The sequence below is a fragment of the Prunus mume genome, linkage group LG4 (genome assembly GCF_029339155.1).
Source record: "Prunus mume cultivar Tortuosa linkage group LG4, ASM2933915v1, whole genome shotgun sequence".
NCBI classification, from domain to species: domain Eukaryota; kingdom Viridiplantae; phylum Streptophyta; class Magnoliopsida; order Rosales; family Rosaceae; genus Prunus; species Prunus mume.
In genome coordinates this window covers 6,053,922-6,070,421 of record NC_142701.1, presented here as the reverse complement: position 1 = coordinate 6,070,421, position 16,500 = coordinate 6,053,922, and the positions used below count along the sequence as shown (strand labels likewise).

Genomic DNA, 16,500 nt, shown 5'->3' with positions numbered 1-16,500 from the left:
GTCTTGCCCACTAATCGATCTAAAAAACAAAATAGGTGAGGGATGAGCAAACCACTGCTCAATGAGTAGATTATGTAATGTGTTAGTCAAACAATGTCATTTTACACACTCTAGAAAAATATAATAAAAAGATAGACAATCCAAATCATATCACATCATTACTTCATGTCTTGGTTATCCTTCACAAATTGTACCCAGTACGTGACCCCTATCGGCCTCACTGCCCTATGTTCCCGTCTGGCACATTTATCCTTCGGATACCCCGTCACTGAAGTTCTCATGTTCCATGAATAATACATACTTCATAAAAACTCCAAATAATATATATTGTGTGAAGTATTCCACAAATTAGACATGCTTGACTTGAAAATAGAGAGAGGTTTGTAAATAGAATAAACCCATGATTTTCATATCATCTTGTTTCTTTTTCTTCCTTATATATATATATATATATATATCTCTCTCTCTCTCTCTCTCTCTCTCTAACACTACTTCATGGTAGGAATCTATCTTAAATGATTAGAATGAATGATTGAATTAAGTAAGCATGATACTTATAGGAGAGGCTACGGATGCAACCAAATAATATTTATATATACAATATTTTAAACTACCAAAAGATAAGATAGAAAAATAAGGGAATAATGTGACTACAAGGATTGAAATATCAGCCAGTACACCGATATATCGGTATTTTCAACTATCGACTGACATCTTTGGGGGTAAGGTAGTATCTTCCCTATATCGACGATATATCCCCGATAAATGCGATATTCCCGATATTTTGCCAATATCCCCGATATTTCCCGATACCCATAACAGAACCCAAAAAAAATTCAAAAGTTTTGAAAGCAATTGAAGCAAATTGAAACCCAAAAATAGCTAATCCTTGCCCATAATCCTATAATTTCTTAATATGAAGAATCTTTGCACAATCCACTGCCCACATACCTCCAATTCATCTGAAGAGGACATGGCGATCAATTTTGGATCTATGAGCATAGAAACTAGACCTAGTACTAACTCAAATGAATCTTATGATGGCTATGGTTATGTCATGTCTGATTATAGTGGAACTAGTTATGGAGTTTAAGATGATGAAACAAATTATGGACCTACTAGTTGGGTTAATCCTAACTATCCCATGTATGGGAGGACAGTAGGGAACTCAAGAAAGACCTATGTGTACCATGTTCAAACATGGCTTACAAACTGCTTGGGTTATATGACTTGGTATGACTATTGTATGAATCTGGATGGTTGTTCCTCATTGTTTGAACCTCATAGGAGCTCTTCACTTATGTAGACGGACTGTTATCTAAATTGTAATCTAATGTTTAAACAAACTATGGATTTATGCATGGTTTTTTTCATTCTAATCAACAGTTTATTTTCCAACTTTTCATTAACGCGCATTATATACCACTTATATTTCATCATATGTATATCTTATTATTAGTAAATTTTGAGTTTTATTTGTTCAATACATTTATTGATAATGTACATAACATCTATGAAAGTTTTACACCAAAATTGTGTTTCAATGTCTATATCTGTCATTTTTGGTGATTTTTTCCCGAATACCTAAAATGATAATGATATATCCCTGAAATATCCGTAAATTGGAGGCCCGATATTTTAATCCTTGTGTGACTCATCCTCCTGTGGCCAATGATATCACAACAACACCACCAAAAGATAAGATAGAAAAGTAAGGGAATAATGTGAGCCATCCACCTTTGCCCAATGATATCACAACACCACTTGTCACTAGCATGCAAGGTGACATGGCAATGATAATTTGATTAAAACCAATTCTAAGTCTCTACACATGGAAAACAAGAATGCTGTCATCTTTCAACTAAAGGGATAATCTCATACTAGGCATAAAATATAATAACATATAAGTCTTCACAAATAAATATGTAAATAAAACAAATTCATATTAATAAATAATTAATATGTAGTATGAATAATTATATATATATATATATATTTACAGGTTCCCACACTTTCTTTCTTGGGTGAGATCCTATGAATTTTTATTTGTTTATTATAATATTTTGGGATTCTTTTAATTTTTTTAAAGTACTTTTAAAAGTGCTTTTACTGTGTCAGCCAAACACTCAACAAAATATAAAAAATGCATTTATGTAGTGTAAAAACACTTTTAAATGTGACATCCAAACAACAAACTGCTTCTTTGTAGAAACACTCATGTCATAAACGCTACTGGCATAAGCGCTACTAACATAACCGCTTCGAGAAGAAACACTCTCAAACGAGTAAACTCCCTTATCCAAACACACACATTGATTAAAAGCACAATTAGCAAAGTTTAGTTGAGATCGCAAGAGGAGGGTTAGATTCGAGTGAAAGAACAAGGGCAAGACAACAACTAAACCAAAATTATAATACTCAACTCCAAAAGTTCTTTTTTCTTTCATTACTCACACTCTTTTAGAAAACAATAGTGGTTTTCATACCCGTCAATTAACTCTATAGTCTACAGTGACATTTAATCAAATAGGTTATCTGCAATGCTAGATAGACATTTTACATTTAATCAAACAGCTTTCTGCAAGATAAACATGTGATTATTGTGTCTAATACTTTCATATATAGACTATAGAGCAATTGAAAACCACTTTGAACATAAGAAAATATAAGAAAACGACTTTATTGAAGCAAATATAAATTATAAGCTCTTTTCAACGAAAACATCTTGTATGATATTAGGAGAGTTCTCATACTATAAAGATACTTCAATTAAAGACAAAGCAAAACGAGCTAATCTATAGACCGCTAAATCCTGACCTACAAAAGCAAGAGAACGGCCTTGTAACTGTGACAGAAGTATTCTACAATCATGCACCACCCAACTAATATCGGACTTAAAAAAAACATTAAATCATAAATTCAGCATTTAATTATCAAAATTACGAAAAATAACAAGCATGTTCTGGTACGTGTATTGGTCCGCAAATGATCCTTTTTAGTTTAGGATCCGACTGGTAAATTTGTGAACACTATGCACAAAAGGACGACGGTAAACAGTAGGGCCCATTATGACCAATACCTTATCGTCACACATCAAGGAATTATACCAATGGTCATATTTATATTATAAGCTATACATCCATATCAGAACATTTTTGGGGTCACGAAGATTAATGGCAGAGCATTTTTTGGGGCACGGAGATGGCAAGGAAACACTCTACATAAACTGCGGAGGACTCTCCCATTTCCATATACCTACACTTTAATTCCTTTTCTTTATCAAATTCTACTTGCTTCCACTTGCTACCATGGAGTCCATTAACCTGCAGCTGTGCAAATTATGTACTTGTTTGGCGTTAATCATCATGCTGGGTGCATGGTCTTCTAAAGCCACTTCTCGTAGTCTCCAAGATGCATCCATGTATGGGAGACACGAACAGTGGATGGTTCGTTATGGGCGTGTATATACCGACAATGAAGAGAAGGAAAAGCGTTTCAAGATATTTAAGGAAAATGTTGCGTATATAGAATCTTCCAACACCGATGCAAGCAAACCTTACAAATTAAGAGTCAATCAATTTACAGACCTTACAAATGAAGAATTCATAGCCTCGAGAAACAGATTCAAGGGGCATGAATGTTCCACAAAAACGACTTCTTTCAAGTATGAAAATGTCACGGCATCGGTGCCAGCTACGATGGACTGGAGAAAGAAAGGAGCTGTAACACCCATCAAGGACCAAGGCCAATGTGGTAAATTAGAGAAACACTACATGTTCTCCTTCTGGAATTTATTATTTTTTTCTGTTATTCTAACTGCTTTTTTGTGCAATCAAAATCCAGGATGTTGTTGGGCATTTTCAGCAGTGGCAGCTACAGAAGGAATTACTCAACTTACAACTGGTAAACTGGTCTCTTTGTCTGAGCAAGAGCTTGTTGATTGCGACACCAAAGGTGTAGACCAAGGTTGTGAGGGTGGTTTAATGGATGATGCCTTTCAGTTCATCCAACAAAATCATGGGCTTAGCACGGAAGCTAACTACCCCTACAACGGTGTTGATGGTACATGCAACACCAAGAAGGAAGCTAACATTGCAGCCAAGATAACTGGCCACGAAGATGTTCCTGCAAACGATGAAAAGGCCCTTCTTAACGCGGTCGCTCATCAACCTGTTTCTGTTGCCATTGACGCTAGTGGTTCTGACTTCCAATTCTATTCAAGTGGTGTCTTTACGGGAACTTGTGGAACGAGCCTAGACCATGGTGTTACGGCTGTTGGTTATGGAGTCAGTGATGATGGGACTAAGTATTGGTTGGTGAAAAACTCATGGGGCACGGAATGGGGTGAAGAAGGATACATAAGAATGCAAAGAGATGTTGATGCTAAGGAAGGCCTATGTGGCATTGCTATGGAAGCCTCTTACCCCACTGCATAGGTTGTAGGTATTGCAATATGTATGAAACTAATACTTAATGAAGATTGTATCTGTAAGTAAACTGGAAAGCTTAATATAAACCTGCAAAAACTTCTCTAGTTTCATTTAGTTGTGTATCAACGTTGCATACCTAATTCCACCAACACTTAATGAAGATTGTATCTGTAAGTAAACTGGAAAGCTTAATATAAACCTGCAAAAACTTCTCTAGTTTCATTTAGTTGTGTATCAACGTTGCATACCTAATTCCACCAACACTTAATTATTTGGAATCAAATACATAGCGAAGCACACCTCCACTATCAAAAGGAAAATATATAACTTTAAACTAGCTACAACTCCAAATAAGAATAATTTCAAGACACACATATTATATACTCTGTAACTTAGTATATCATAAACCATGTAATTATGTAACTTAGTACATCCGTATTTGGGGCAATCTTTATTAGCTTAGGAAACATGTGTGAGCATCAACTGCATCAATGTTTGAAAGTCACTCATGGACACACATATTATATACTATTCTGTAATTAGTATATCACAAACCATGTAATTATGTGACTTAGTACATCCATATTTGTCACAATCTTTATTAGCTTAGGAAACATGTGTGAGCCTCACTGCATCAATGTTTGAAAGTCACTCATGGATGCCTAATTTATTAAATGGCAATTGTTTTTAATTTGTAGAAAATTGTATAAACGGTAAATAGGTCCCCAAAAATTTAGGTGTCCATGGGCACGTGAGGCATAGATGGGCGCATTTTAGTTCCGTTTTAAATTTTTGTGATATAATTTTTTTAATTGCTCAAATTACTAAAATGTTCATACCACATGAGTATGTTAATAGTTTTATTGACATATAGGTCTATTATAACATTACATTTTAGAGAAAAAAAAAACCATGTTGTATTTTTAAAATGATGACACAGTAAGAGCTAATTAGAATGACAAGTGGTTAGTTGAGAAATTTTCTTCTCCAAATAGACTCTCTAAAGGTTTTTGTATAATATATGTAGTTGTAATGGTGCTCTAATTTTCTATTTAGGTTATTTAAGGCTCGTTTGGGAGTGCTTTTGGAACAGTGAAAAACGCTTTTAAATAGGTGAAAGAGCTTCTGTCTTTTAAAAATGGTGTTTGGCAAAAATTGCAAAAGCGCTTTGGTTGAGATCCAAAAGCATTTGGAGTGGCTTTGGAAGAAGCACTTGAAATGTGCTTCTTCTTAAAAGCGCTGCAGGACAAAAACAAGGGAAGCACTTGGCTCCTTTAATGAAACTTTTAAAATGCCGAAAATACCCATATTTAATTTTTTTAAATGCCAAAATACCCTTTCTTTCTCTTTTTCTCTTTTTTTTTTCTCTCCTATTAAAACCGAAACACTATCCTTTTTGTCACGTCCCGATTGGAAAATAAAGAATATTCCAAAATCAGGGTGAGTGAATTGAAAGAAATAAATAAAAAGACTGAAAAATTGGTTAAAATACATTACCATTATATATATATTATAATAATCTTACAAGTGTACAAGATATAAATAATAGTTTATCACTCTAAAGTAATTCAACTTCTCTGGTTTCGGCTTTGTCTTGCCCACTAATCGATCTAAAAAACAAAATAGGTGAGGGATGAGCAAACTGCTTTGGGCCAAAATTGACACATCATTAAGGCCCATCAACAAACAAGTGATTTGGGCCTCACAGCCCAACATAATAGGAAGAGGAGTCCGACCAGAAGAGGAACAATCCACATGGCGACCTGGGATAAAAAGTCAGACAATGGCAGCCTCAGGATAAAAAGTCAACAATGGCAGCCTCGGGATGAAAAAGTCGAATGGCAATCGCCATAGAAGGAGTATGAAGGTTCGTGACATCAAGAAGAAGAAGATTAAATCCCCTTATATATGTATATACAGAGATTTTCCTGTCTTTACAGAGAAGGTAATTCTCCCAAGATAGATAAGCAAGTTACAAATCTCAGAGAGGATAAGCGGGAAAGCGGAGCTGTAAAAGAATCAAACTAACCATCACAAGTAAAATATCACAAGGCGCTGAAAAGCAGGGAAGTGATCGCCTATCCGAGAACCTATCTGCCAAAATTGAAGAAGAAGAGGAAAAGGGGGGAAAATATCTTTGCCGCCCAATAAAAAACACAATCACCCTACTCCAGAGAAGAAACAGTTTTTCTATAAATACAAGAAGGAGTGAACAGGGTAGAGGACACTCAAAAAACCAAAAAATCAATCAAAAACAAAAACTCAAAATGACTTCAAAACACTGAAGCAACCAAAGCTCATTGAGCCAAGACACAAACAAACAACTCAACCAGAAGCTCACTTGAATTCCAAGTGAAAACCAGCTTTAGATTAGAATTCCCAAGGTTCAGACTTAGAAAATAAGTCATTCAAATTTCATAGTGCAGTCTCTAGCCCTGAAGTCCTCGAAGCGACCATACGCCCTTACAATCAAGAAGCCTGATGCCACTCGGAAGCTTCACAAAGCTTAAAGTACATTGAAGCTCTGCGAATCAACCTTTGGTATCGATTTAAAGTTGAAACTTAGCAATCGAGTTGTCAATATTCGATCCGGCCGGACATTTCCAGTCCGGCCGAGCAGAGCCTCCCATCCAGCGAAATGGAGTTCCAATTGTATCTTCATCTCTCTAGCATGAGTATTTATTATTATAGTTTTGTAAAAGGCGGTTACGCTTAAAAAGCGATTTAAATTCCATCGATTCTGCAAAGCAGTTTAAATTCCATCAACCATTACGGCCGAGCAGACTGTTTATCTGAGATAAATTGTTAAAGTCCTCACCCGTCTGAGGCAAGAAAAGAACTTACTTGGGAGATATTCCTCACCCAAATTCACAATCGTTTGTTTGCAGAAATCAGTAACTTGGGGCGCAAGTTATCTACTCCAAACTAAGTCTGCTAGAATTTTTATTGCTAGCAGTGGCACGCTCGCACACCAAAGAAAGCTGACTTGTCGACCAGTTTATGGTTCTCAAGGCGGTGGGGAACTTTGCCCTTCCATCACAGGAGTGAACACAAAGCGGGCAAACAATTTGCACGCCTTGATGGGACTTCTCGGTATACATTGTTCTTTACCAGTCCATGAATACTGGAAGCTCTAGCCAGAACCCATACCACGACATGGAAATAAACCAAGTGGCCCTCAGGGAAGGATTAGAATCGGAAGAAAGTGATGCGGCATTGACGGACATGGCAGACAGAGCGGAGGTCGGGGCCGGCTCTAGAAGGATGAACGTCTGAGGACTGTGTTACGACAAGAGGTCACAACACAAAGAGCCAAGAGACCTTAAATAATATGACGACCATGATGCAATGGCGAGTCAGCGAGCAGTCAGAAGGATCGGGAGGCTGCCATGGCGAATTCCCAATCCTAATGAGGTGGTCCAAAGCAACTAGACCTTCCCTATGGTCCCCACCGGATTGGCATGGCCATGTCAAGAGAATCCTCTCGGTGCACGGTGGCGGGATGCGAGCGGGAGAAATCCAGTGGACACAGTGGTTGTTCTGGCCAAGAACGATGGCCCAATAGCTGTCGGCCGAGCTCTGCGCGAGACAAGTCCCGAAGAATCAGCGAACCACGGCTTGTTCGGCAAGCGGCCCCACAAGATCTCCTATGGAAATTGCTGAAGCAGGCAGCAATACTACCCTACAGGCCCGGAAGGATGGACCCAATCCATTTCCTCTGCAAGAGGAAGGAGAGGCGGAGAAATTATCCTTATGCCAATAACAGCAAACAGTGGGGCAAGCCGGAGGAACCACCAGGACTGGAAGAGCGGAGGAGCACGGGGAAGAAGTTCTGCCTAGACCATATAGGCGAGAACCACGATTTGCTCGGCCAGAACCACGATTTGCTCGGCCGAGCGATTTGCTCGGCGAGCGAGGACAAAACCTCCTCCCGTCAATGCTCTAAATGCGTGGGGCATTCGAGAGGATGATCGAAATGATGGAGCTGGAGCGGGGGGAAAGGCCCACCTATAGGAAGCCATATCCACCTTACATCGATCAAATACCCTTGTCCCAGGTTTTAAAGTACCAAACTTCACTTTATTCAACGGGAAGATCCTCATGCTTCATCGATTGAGCACGTAGGCAGATTTTCCACCCAATGCATAGCCATAGAGAGTAACCCACTTAAAGCTAAGACTTTTTGGGAACTCTCTCTTTGGACAAGCTTTCACTTGGTACACTAACCTGCCAGCAAATTCTATTCAGACTTGGGAGCAAATGGAGAGCGTCTTCCATGACTACTATTACAGGATTGGCCAGAAGTCACCATCGGTGACCTTGCGCTCTCAAGCAGTGAAGATGAACCTGCCCAAGATTTTATAAGCGAGTTGAAGCTCAAAATGAAATGCGCATCCCCATCGAAGAAAGACACTTCATCCAAATGGCTCAGTGCCCTCAAAATTTCTCTGAGGAAAAGATTTGATGGGATGTTGTTTGGAATCTGCAGCTAGCGGATCGCGTAAACCAAGTACGAGGAATTGCTCGAGAGGAACAGCAGAAGAGAAACTCTTCCAAAGGCACGTATTACAAATCCCCTTCTTCCTCAATACATATGATTGAAGTGGAGTCAGAAGAAGATGCAGAGGAATCGGAGGAGAGAGAGGTTGCTTTGCGGAAATGGCAAAATTAAAGCATCCCATCAGTTGTAAGACCCTTACAAAGCCTCCAAGGGATCAAAAGCCGCCACCATTCACAGGAGGGTTCGTTCCAAACAAACCCATGCAGAACAAAGTATATTCTTTCGATCTGACCAAAGTAGATGCTTTGTTTGATGAAATGTTGCTACAGAAAGCAATAGAGACGCCTCACAGAATGCCCAAACCAGAAGAACTCAAGGGCAGACAGTATTGCAGATGGCACAATTCTTGGAATCATTCTACCAATAGTTGTGTTGTTTTCAGAGATGTTATACAGAAGGAATAGCGGGAAGGTGAAGCTAGCAGAAAAGCCTCCATCCGTCACCACAGATCCTTTTCCCGCCACAAATTAATATGGTCAACCTAAATTGGCGAGCGAAAGAGGGACAGAACGACTACAGAGGTGACTCGGTAGAAGCAGAATAGTTTCAAAAGAGACTATGGAAAGACCAAAAGCAACCATTTCATTTGGAATAGTGCTCTGCAGCGAGTGCAAGTGTGAGGTGGTGGAGGTAACCCCGAAAAGCAGGATCTGCCACTCCAAGTGTTTTTGACCGGATTGGAACCACGCCCGAGGATAAGGCAGACGGAGAAACTACCTAGGCTGTCAATCCAGCAGAAGAATGACTAGGCAGCCCAAGGAAGAAAAATCAATAAGGTTGCCCAGAAGTGATAAACCTTTGGCAGCCATCATTGAAGGCGGTGGTATTCATCGGGAAAAGTGGCGGACCAACAATGGAGTGACGGAACCCAAAGGAGGAGGTTCGAGAGGCGATCGCACATTCCTCAATAACGAGAAAAACGCACAGTGCTTCCGAGGCCAATTCGCCCAAAGGAAAGAGCCGAAATATTTCCCAGACAGAACAAGCAATCTCTCAACCACGAAGTTGGAAAAGCGAGAATCCTCGAAGAAACCTTCTATCCATTCTGCCTCCGCCTCAGAAAATCTACTTAAAACTCCCCACTGCGGAGGAAAAACCGATCCTATTCCGGAAGAAGGGCAAGTAGGCTGGGTTGAGGAGTATGAAGAGGAGCTGGATTATGAACCATCTGCAGATGACAGAATGCGCTCCTCGGCAGAAGAACTAGGAGAATGGGCAGAGGAGTATGAGGAGAAGCAGATGGATTATGACGGAGGTGGATGCGAAGCGAGGCCTTGGTGCAGGTGGAGGACTTGTTAAGTGTTGACCTAGGCATCAATATGGTGTTCATTACGCGAGAAAAGTTACAGGCGATGGGAATGACAGAGAGCACTCTGGACGGAGGCGTATTTTCCCAAGAAAGTTTTGAGTGCAGGTTGGCGAAACACAAGAGGGCGAGCGACAAGCAGACAGTCCAGGCAGAAGGAATAACCCACAAGTTGGCTACAGATCAGCTTTGCTTCTCCAAACCAACCAAAGAAATGGCAAACCACCTCAGACCCTTGTTTATAACAGCAAACTTTGGAGGTGTTCCTATTCCCAAAACTATGGTAGATGGAGGTGCAGCCATCAACCTTCTGCCTCACGAATCTTTGAGCAAAATGGCGAAAAAAGGATTTAATTCAACCCGCCTTTGACCGTCACCAATTTCGCAGGAGGCATCACCAAAACCCTTGGGATCCTAGATGTGGATGTTTTAGTAGGAAGCAAGAAGCTGAAGGTTGCATTCTTTGTGGTAGAAACTACCTCTACCACTTACAATGCATTACTTGGCAGAGACTGGATTCACCAGAGTCTATGTGTTCCTTCCACTCTTCATCAACAGTTAGCTTTATGGAATGAAGAAGGCTACATGGAGATAATAGAGGCCGATCCACGGCCATTTCTACCTTCTGCCATGTGTTGTGAGGCAAGGTATTATCATGATGACCTTGGTCCTTTCACCTTCTTTGGAGTCAACCAGAACGGCCACCCCATGGTGTCACGGCCCAGAGACTCATTGAAGAAGGTCTAATCAATTCCTTGGAGGATTGGAACAGACCTTTTGTCCTAAATTTCCATAGCACTAATGTCTAGTCCCAATCAACAAGAAAAGGATCGAGTGCAACAATCCGGTCCATTACAAAAGATTGTTGATATCGAGGAAAGAAAGTTTTTTGAGCAGAATTCAGCCATCAATATGGCGAGAATTCACTCATGAAAGCACGGAAAGCCAGGAGGAAGAAGAACTACAGGAGGAAGTGCTAGATTTTGCACCAGCCGGTGGGCGACTCTCGCGGAGGTAGAAGATCCTGCGAAATAAACTTAGGAGCAGGGGAGGATCCAAGGCCTACCTTTATCAGCGCACTATTGAAAGAGCCACTTAAGAAGGAACTCGTTGCACTTCTACAAGAGTTCAAAGATTGTTTTGCTTGGCATTATCATGAGATGCCAGGATTAGACAGGGAATTGGTAGAACACAAGCTGCCAATCAAAGAGGGATACCTACCGTCAAAGCAGGCCAGAAGAAGGATGTCCATGGACACAGGAACGAAAGTCAAAGAAGAAATAGAAAGGTGCTCAAGGCAGGATTCATCGAGCACGCCATCTATCTTGATTGGCTAGCTAACATTGTACAGTTCTAAAAAGGAAAAGGCGTCGAATCTGCGTGGATTACGAAACTGAATGAAGCCTCTCCCAAGGATGAGTACCTATGCCAATGGCGAGACATGCTAGTAGATGGGCTGCCCACAACCGGATGCTATCTTTTATGAATGGCAACGCAGTTACAATCAGATCATGATGGCGAAGAAGATATCCACAAGGCGGCCTTCATGTGTCCAGGGCATATAGGTGCTTTTGAATACACTGTAATGCCTTTTGGCTTGAGAAATGCAGGGGCTACCTATCAAAGGGCAATGAATTCTGTTTTCCACGATATGATTGGACATTCCCTGGAAGTTTATATTGATGATGTTGTGATTAAATCACCAGAGGAGGGAAACCACATGACAGATCTAAGAAGAGCATTCCTAAGAATGGCAAAGCATAAAGCGAAAATGAACCCAAAGAAGTGCGTTTTGGAGTTCAAGCGGGAAATTTCCTAGGATTCTTGGTCCACCAAAGAGGCATAGAGATCGACAAAAACAAAGCAAGATCCATCATAGAAGCTTTGCCACCTAGGAACAAGAAGGAATTGCAAAGTCTCTTAGGAAAAATTAATTTTTTGAGGAGATTTATATCCAATTCTGCAGGAAAGATCCAGATCTTTCTCTTCTTTGTTAAGATTAAAACAGGAACAAACCTTTAAGTGGGAAGAACAGCACCAACAAGCTTTTGAGGAAATCAAGCATTACCTCTCAAATCCACCAGTTCTGTCCCCACCAAGGAGAGGCAGACCACTCAAGCTCTATATATCTGCATCAGAAGTATCCATTGGAAGTTTATTGGTTCAGGATAACAAGGAAGGAAAGGAACAGGCGGTTTATTACCTAAGCAGAACTCTGACAGAAGTGGAAAGAAAATATTCTGCAATTGAAAGACTTTGCCTAGCCTTGTACTTCACTGCTGTAAAGCTCAGACATTACATGCTGCCATACACCATCTATATCATTGCCAAAACAGATCTGATCAAATACATGCTAACAAGACCAATGCTAAGAGGCAGAATTGGAAAATGGACCTTGGCCTTGACAGAATTTGCCTTCAGATATCGTTCCTCGTAAAGCCGTCAAAGGACAAGCTGTGGCAGACTTCCTAGCAGATCATCCCGGAGAGGAGATTGAAAATATGGACTCTTTAGACATAGCAAATGCAGATCTATTGACCAGAGCTCACACCTGCCTCAACAATCCTATCTACTCAGTTCATCTTGCACCTTGGAAGTTATACTTTGATGGATCAAAAACTGATGTAACTTCGTGGGGAATTGTCTTGGAAGAACCACTTGGAATCAGACACTGCTACTCTTTCCAATTGGATTTCCAATGCACCAACAACAGGGAGAATATGAGGCCTTAATCATTGGCTTAGAAATACTGGTAGAACTAGGAATCCAATCTGTGGAAAGTGCAGGAGATTCCATCTTGGTTTTGAAACAAATTCTTTGGGAATACAAGTTCCTAAGCCCTTCTTTGTTTGTCTACTTGGTGGCGACTAGGAATCTTCAGCGGAATTGGAGAAGCCACTTGGGAACATATCCCAAGGAAGAAAATTTTGCAGCCAATGAATTGGCCGGTGGCAACAGTGTACAAATGCGAAGATTGTGTACAAAGAATCATCGGGTAGGAAAGAAAAGCTTACCATCTGTTCGGCCAGAGGCATGGAGGTAGATGTCAACTCTGCCACAATCACTGAAGATGATTGGAGAAATCCTATCATGACCTATCTACGATATCCAACTTTGCCCTCTGAAAAAGAGTCAGAATCATGGCTTTAAACTACCTTATGTGGAATGAAGATTTGGTCCGAAAGAGCAAGGATGAGGTGCTTTTAAGGTGCCTCGGAAAGGAAGAATACATGAAAGTTATGGGGGAAACCCATGAAGGAATCTATGGAGCACATCAAAGTGGGAGAAAAATGTGCTGGTTAATTAGGAGATATGGCTACTTCTGGCCAACCATGATGAAAGATTGCATTAACTATTCCAAGGGGTGTGAATCTTGTCAAAGACACGGTCCAGTCCAGCAGGCTCCATCAGTTCCCATGAATCCAGTGGTAAAACCATGGCCCTTTAGAGGATGGGCAATGGATCTCATTGGTAAGATCTATCCAGCCAGCAGCCAGCAGCACTGCTTTATCATTGTTGCCACAGACTATTTCACTAAGTGGGTGGAAGCCAAGGCTGTTAAATCTACTACATCTCAAGAGATCATCACTTTCATAGAAGAGCAGATTATCCAAAGATTTGGCATCCCAGAATCAATCACAACTGATAGAGGATCCTCCTTCATATCCGGAGAAATGCTGGACATGGTAGAGGCATTCAAATTCACTGCTCCAATCCACTCCTTATTATGCCCAAGCCAATGGACAAGGCAGAATCAAGCAACAAAGTGATCATCAACATTATCAGGAAAATGCTTGAGAAGAATCCGAAACAATGGCATGAGAAGCTGTCAGAAACTCTGTGGGCATATAGAACTTCAAAAAGAGAAGCGACGCATGACTCCCTATGCGTTAACCTACGGTCATGATGCAATTCTGCCTATGGAGATAGCTGTTCAGTCCCTCGAATTGCTCACCAACATGACTTAGTAGGAGAAAACTACTCCCGTGCCATGCCGAACTGGAGGGATTAGATGCAGCGAATTGACACTCTCAACAAACTCTGGCGGAAAAGCAGGTGTATCAAGGGCCTACAACAAGAGAGTCAGGGACAAGAGTTTTGAAGAAGGGGAGATAGTCGAAGGCGTTCTGCCCCTCGGAACCCATGTGGCTGGTTATGGAAAATGGTCGCCTACATGGGAAGGCCCTTTCATAATCAACCAGATCCTCGGAATGGGGGCATACAGGTTGCAGGATAGGGATGGAGAAGTTCATACGGCCCCAATCAATGGCAAATGGTTAAAAAAGTTTTATCCAACCATGTGGGACGCGCAGTCGTACAAACAGACCCCGGGATAGACACAAGATTACACTAGAAATCTTTTGGTTCCTTTCAAAATTACCCTTGTTTCTACTTCTGTCTTTTAAGTTTGTCCCTTTTTTGTTGTACTTCCACTTCTGTCTTTAAGTTTGTCCTTTGTTTCTATACTTCCGTCTTTAAAGTTTGTCTTTTGTTTCTACTGTCTTTGAGTTTGTCCCTTTGTTGTACTTTTACATTTTCCGTTAACGGGAATTTACCACGCCAATTTAATGGCCACGTCATTTAAGTCTCAAACCGTTCAAAACGATTCAAACTTAAGGGGCATTGTTTGGGCCAAAATTGACACATCCAAAGGCCCATCAGAACAAACAAGTGATTTGGGCCTCACAGCCCAACATAATAGGAAGAGGAGTCAGACAGAAGAGGAACAATCCCACATGGCGACCTCGGGATAAAAAGTCAAGCAATGGCGACCTCGGGATAAAAGTCGTGACCTCTGTGATGAAAAAGTCGCAATAGCAAGCGCCATAGAAGGAGTGATTTGAAGGGTTCGTGACATCAAGAAGAATGAAGATTAAATCCCCCTTATATATGTATATACAGAGATTTTTCCTATCTTTACAGAGAAGGTAATTCTCCCAAGATAGATAAGCAAGTTACAAATCTCGAGAGAGGATAAGCAGGAAAGCAGGGAGCTGTCCAGAAAAAGAATCAAACTAACCATCACGGGTAAAATATCACAAGGGGCAGCTGAAAAACAGGGAAGTGATCGCCTATCCGAGAACCTATCTGCCAAAATTGAAGAAGAAGAGGAAAAGGGGGGAAAATATCTTTGCCGCCCAATAAAAAACACAATCACCCTACTCCAGAGAAGAAACAGTTTTTCTATAAATACAAGAAGGAGTGAACAGGGTAGAGGACACTCAAAAAACCAAAAAATCAATCAAAAACAAAAACTCAAAATGACTTCAAAACACTGAAGCAACCAAAGCTCATTGAGCCAAGACACAAACAAACAACTCAACCAGAAGCTCACTTGAATTCCAAGTGAAAACCAGCTTTAGATTAGAATTCCCAAGGTTCAGACTTAGAAAATAAGTCATTCAAATTTCATAGTGCAGTCTCTAGCCCACTGAAGTCTCGAGAACGACCATACTTCGCCTTACTGAAGAAGCGCGATTCGCCCACTCGAAGCTTCACAAAAGCTTAAAGTACATTGAAGCTCTGCCAGAATCAACCTTTGGTATCGATTTAAAGTTGAAACTTAGCAATCAGAGTTGTCAACATTCCAGTCCAGCCGGACATTTCGATCCGGCCCAAATTCGATCGGCCGGACATTTCAGTCCAGCCCAGCAGAGCCTCCCATCCAGCAGAAATGGAGTTCCAATTGTATCTTCATCTCTCTAGCATGAGTATTTATTGTTATAGTTTTGTAAAAGGCATTCTGCCTAAAAAGCGATTTAAATTCCATCGATTCTGCAAAGCAGTTTAAATTTCATCAACCATTTTGGCCGAACACTGTTTATCTTGAGATAAATTGTTAAAGTCCTCACCCGTCTGAGGCAAGAAAAGAACTTACTTGGGAGATATTCCTCACCCAAATTCACAATCGTTTGTTTGCAGAAATCAGTAACTTGGGGCGCAAGTTATCTACTCCAAACTAAGTCTGCTAGAATTTTTATTGCTAGCAAAGGCACGCTTCGCACACCAAAGAAAGCTGACTTGTCGACCAGTTTATGGTTCTCAAGGCGGTGAGGAACTTGCCCTTCCATCACAGGAGTGAACGCAAAAGCGGGCAAACACAAACCACTGCTCAGTGAGTAGATTATGTAATATGTTAGTCAAGCAATGTCATTTTACACACTCTAGAAAAATATAATAAACAGATACACAATCCAAATCAT

At 40.7% G+C, this 16,500-nt stretch overlaps 1 protein-coding gene across 1 annotated transcript; it reads left to right on the top strand.

Annotated features, from left to right (window-relative positions):
* The first annotated feature begins 3,308 nt into the window (after positions 1-3,308).
* Positions 3,309-4,436, top strand: LOC148917769 (senescence-specific cysteine protease SAG39-like). The gene is made up of 2 exons (XM_089050357.1): positions 3,309-3,753; positions 3,844-4,436. Exons 1-2 carry the CDS (start codon positions 3,309-3,311, stop codon positions 4,434-4,436), a joined length of 1,038 nt encoding a protein of 345 aa, XP_088906483.1.
* The last annotated feature ends 12,064 nt before the right edge of the window (positions 4,437-16,500 follow it).

Coding starts and splice junctions, on each gene's coding strand:
- LOC148917769 (XM_089050357.1), top strand. CDS start 3,309: ATGGAGTCCATTAACCTGCAGCTGTGCAAATTATGTACTTGTTTGGCG. Junction 3,754..3,843: donor CAAGGACCAAGGCCAATGTG/GTAAATTAGAGA, acceptor ATCAAAATCCAG/GATGTTGTTGGGCATTTTCA.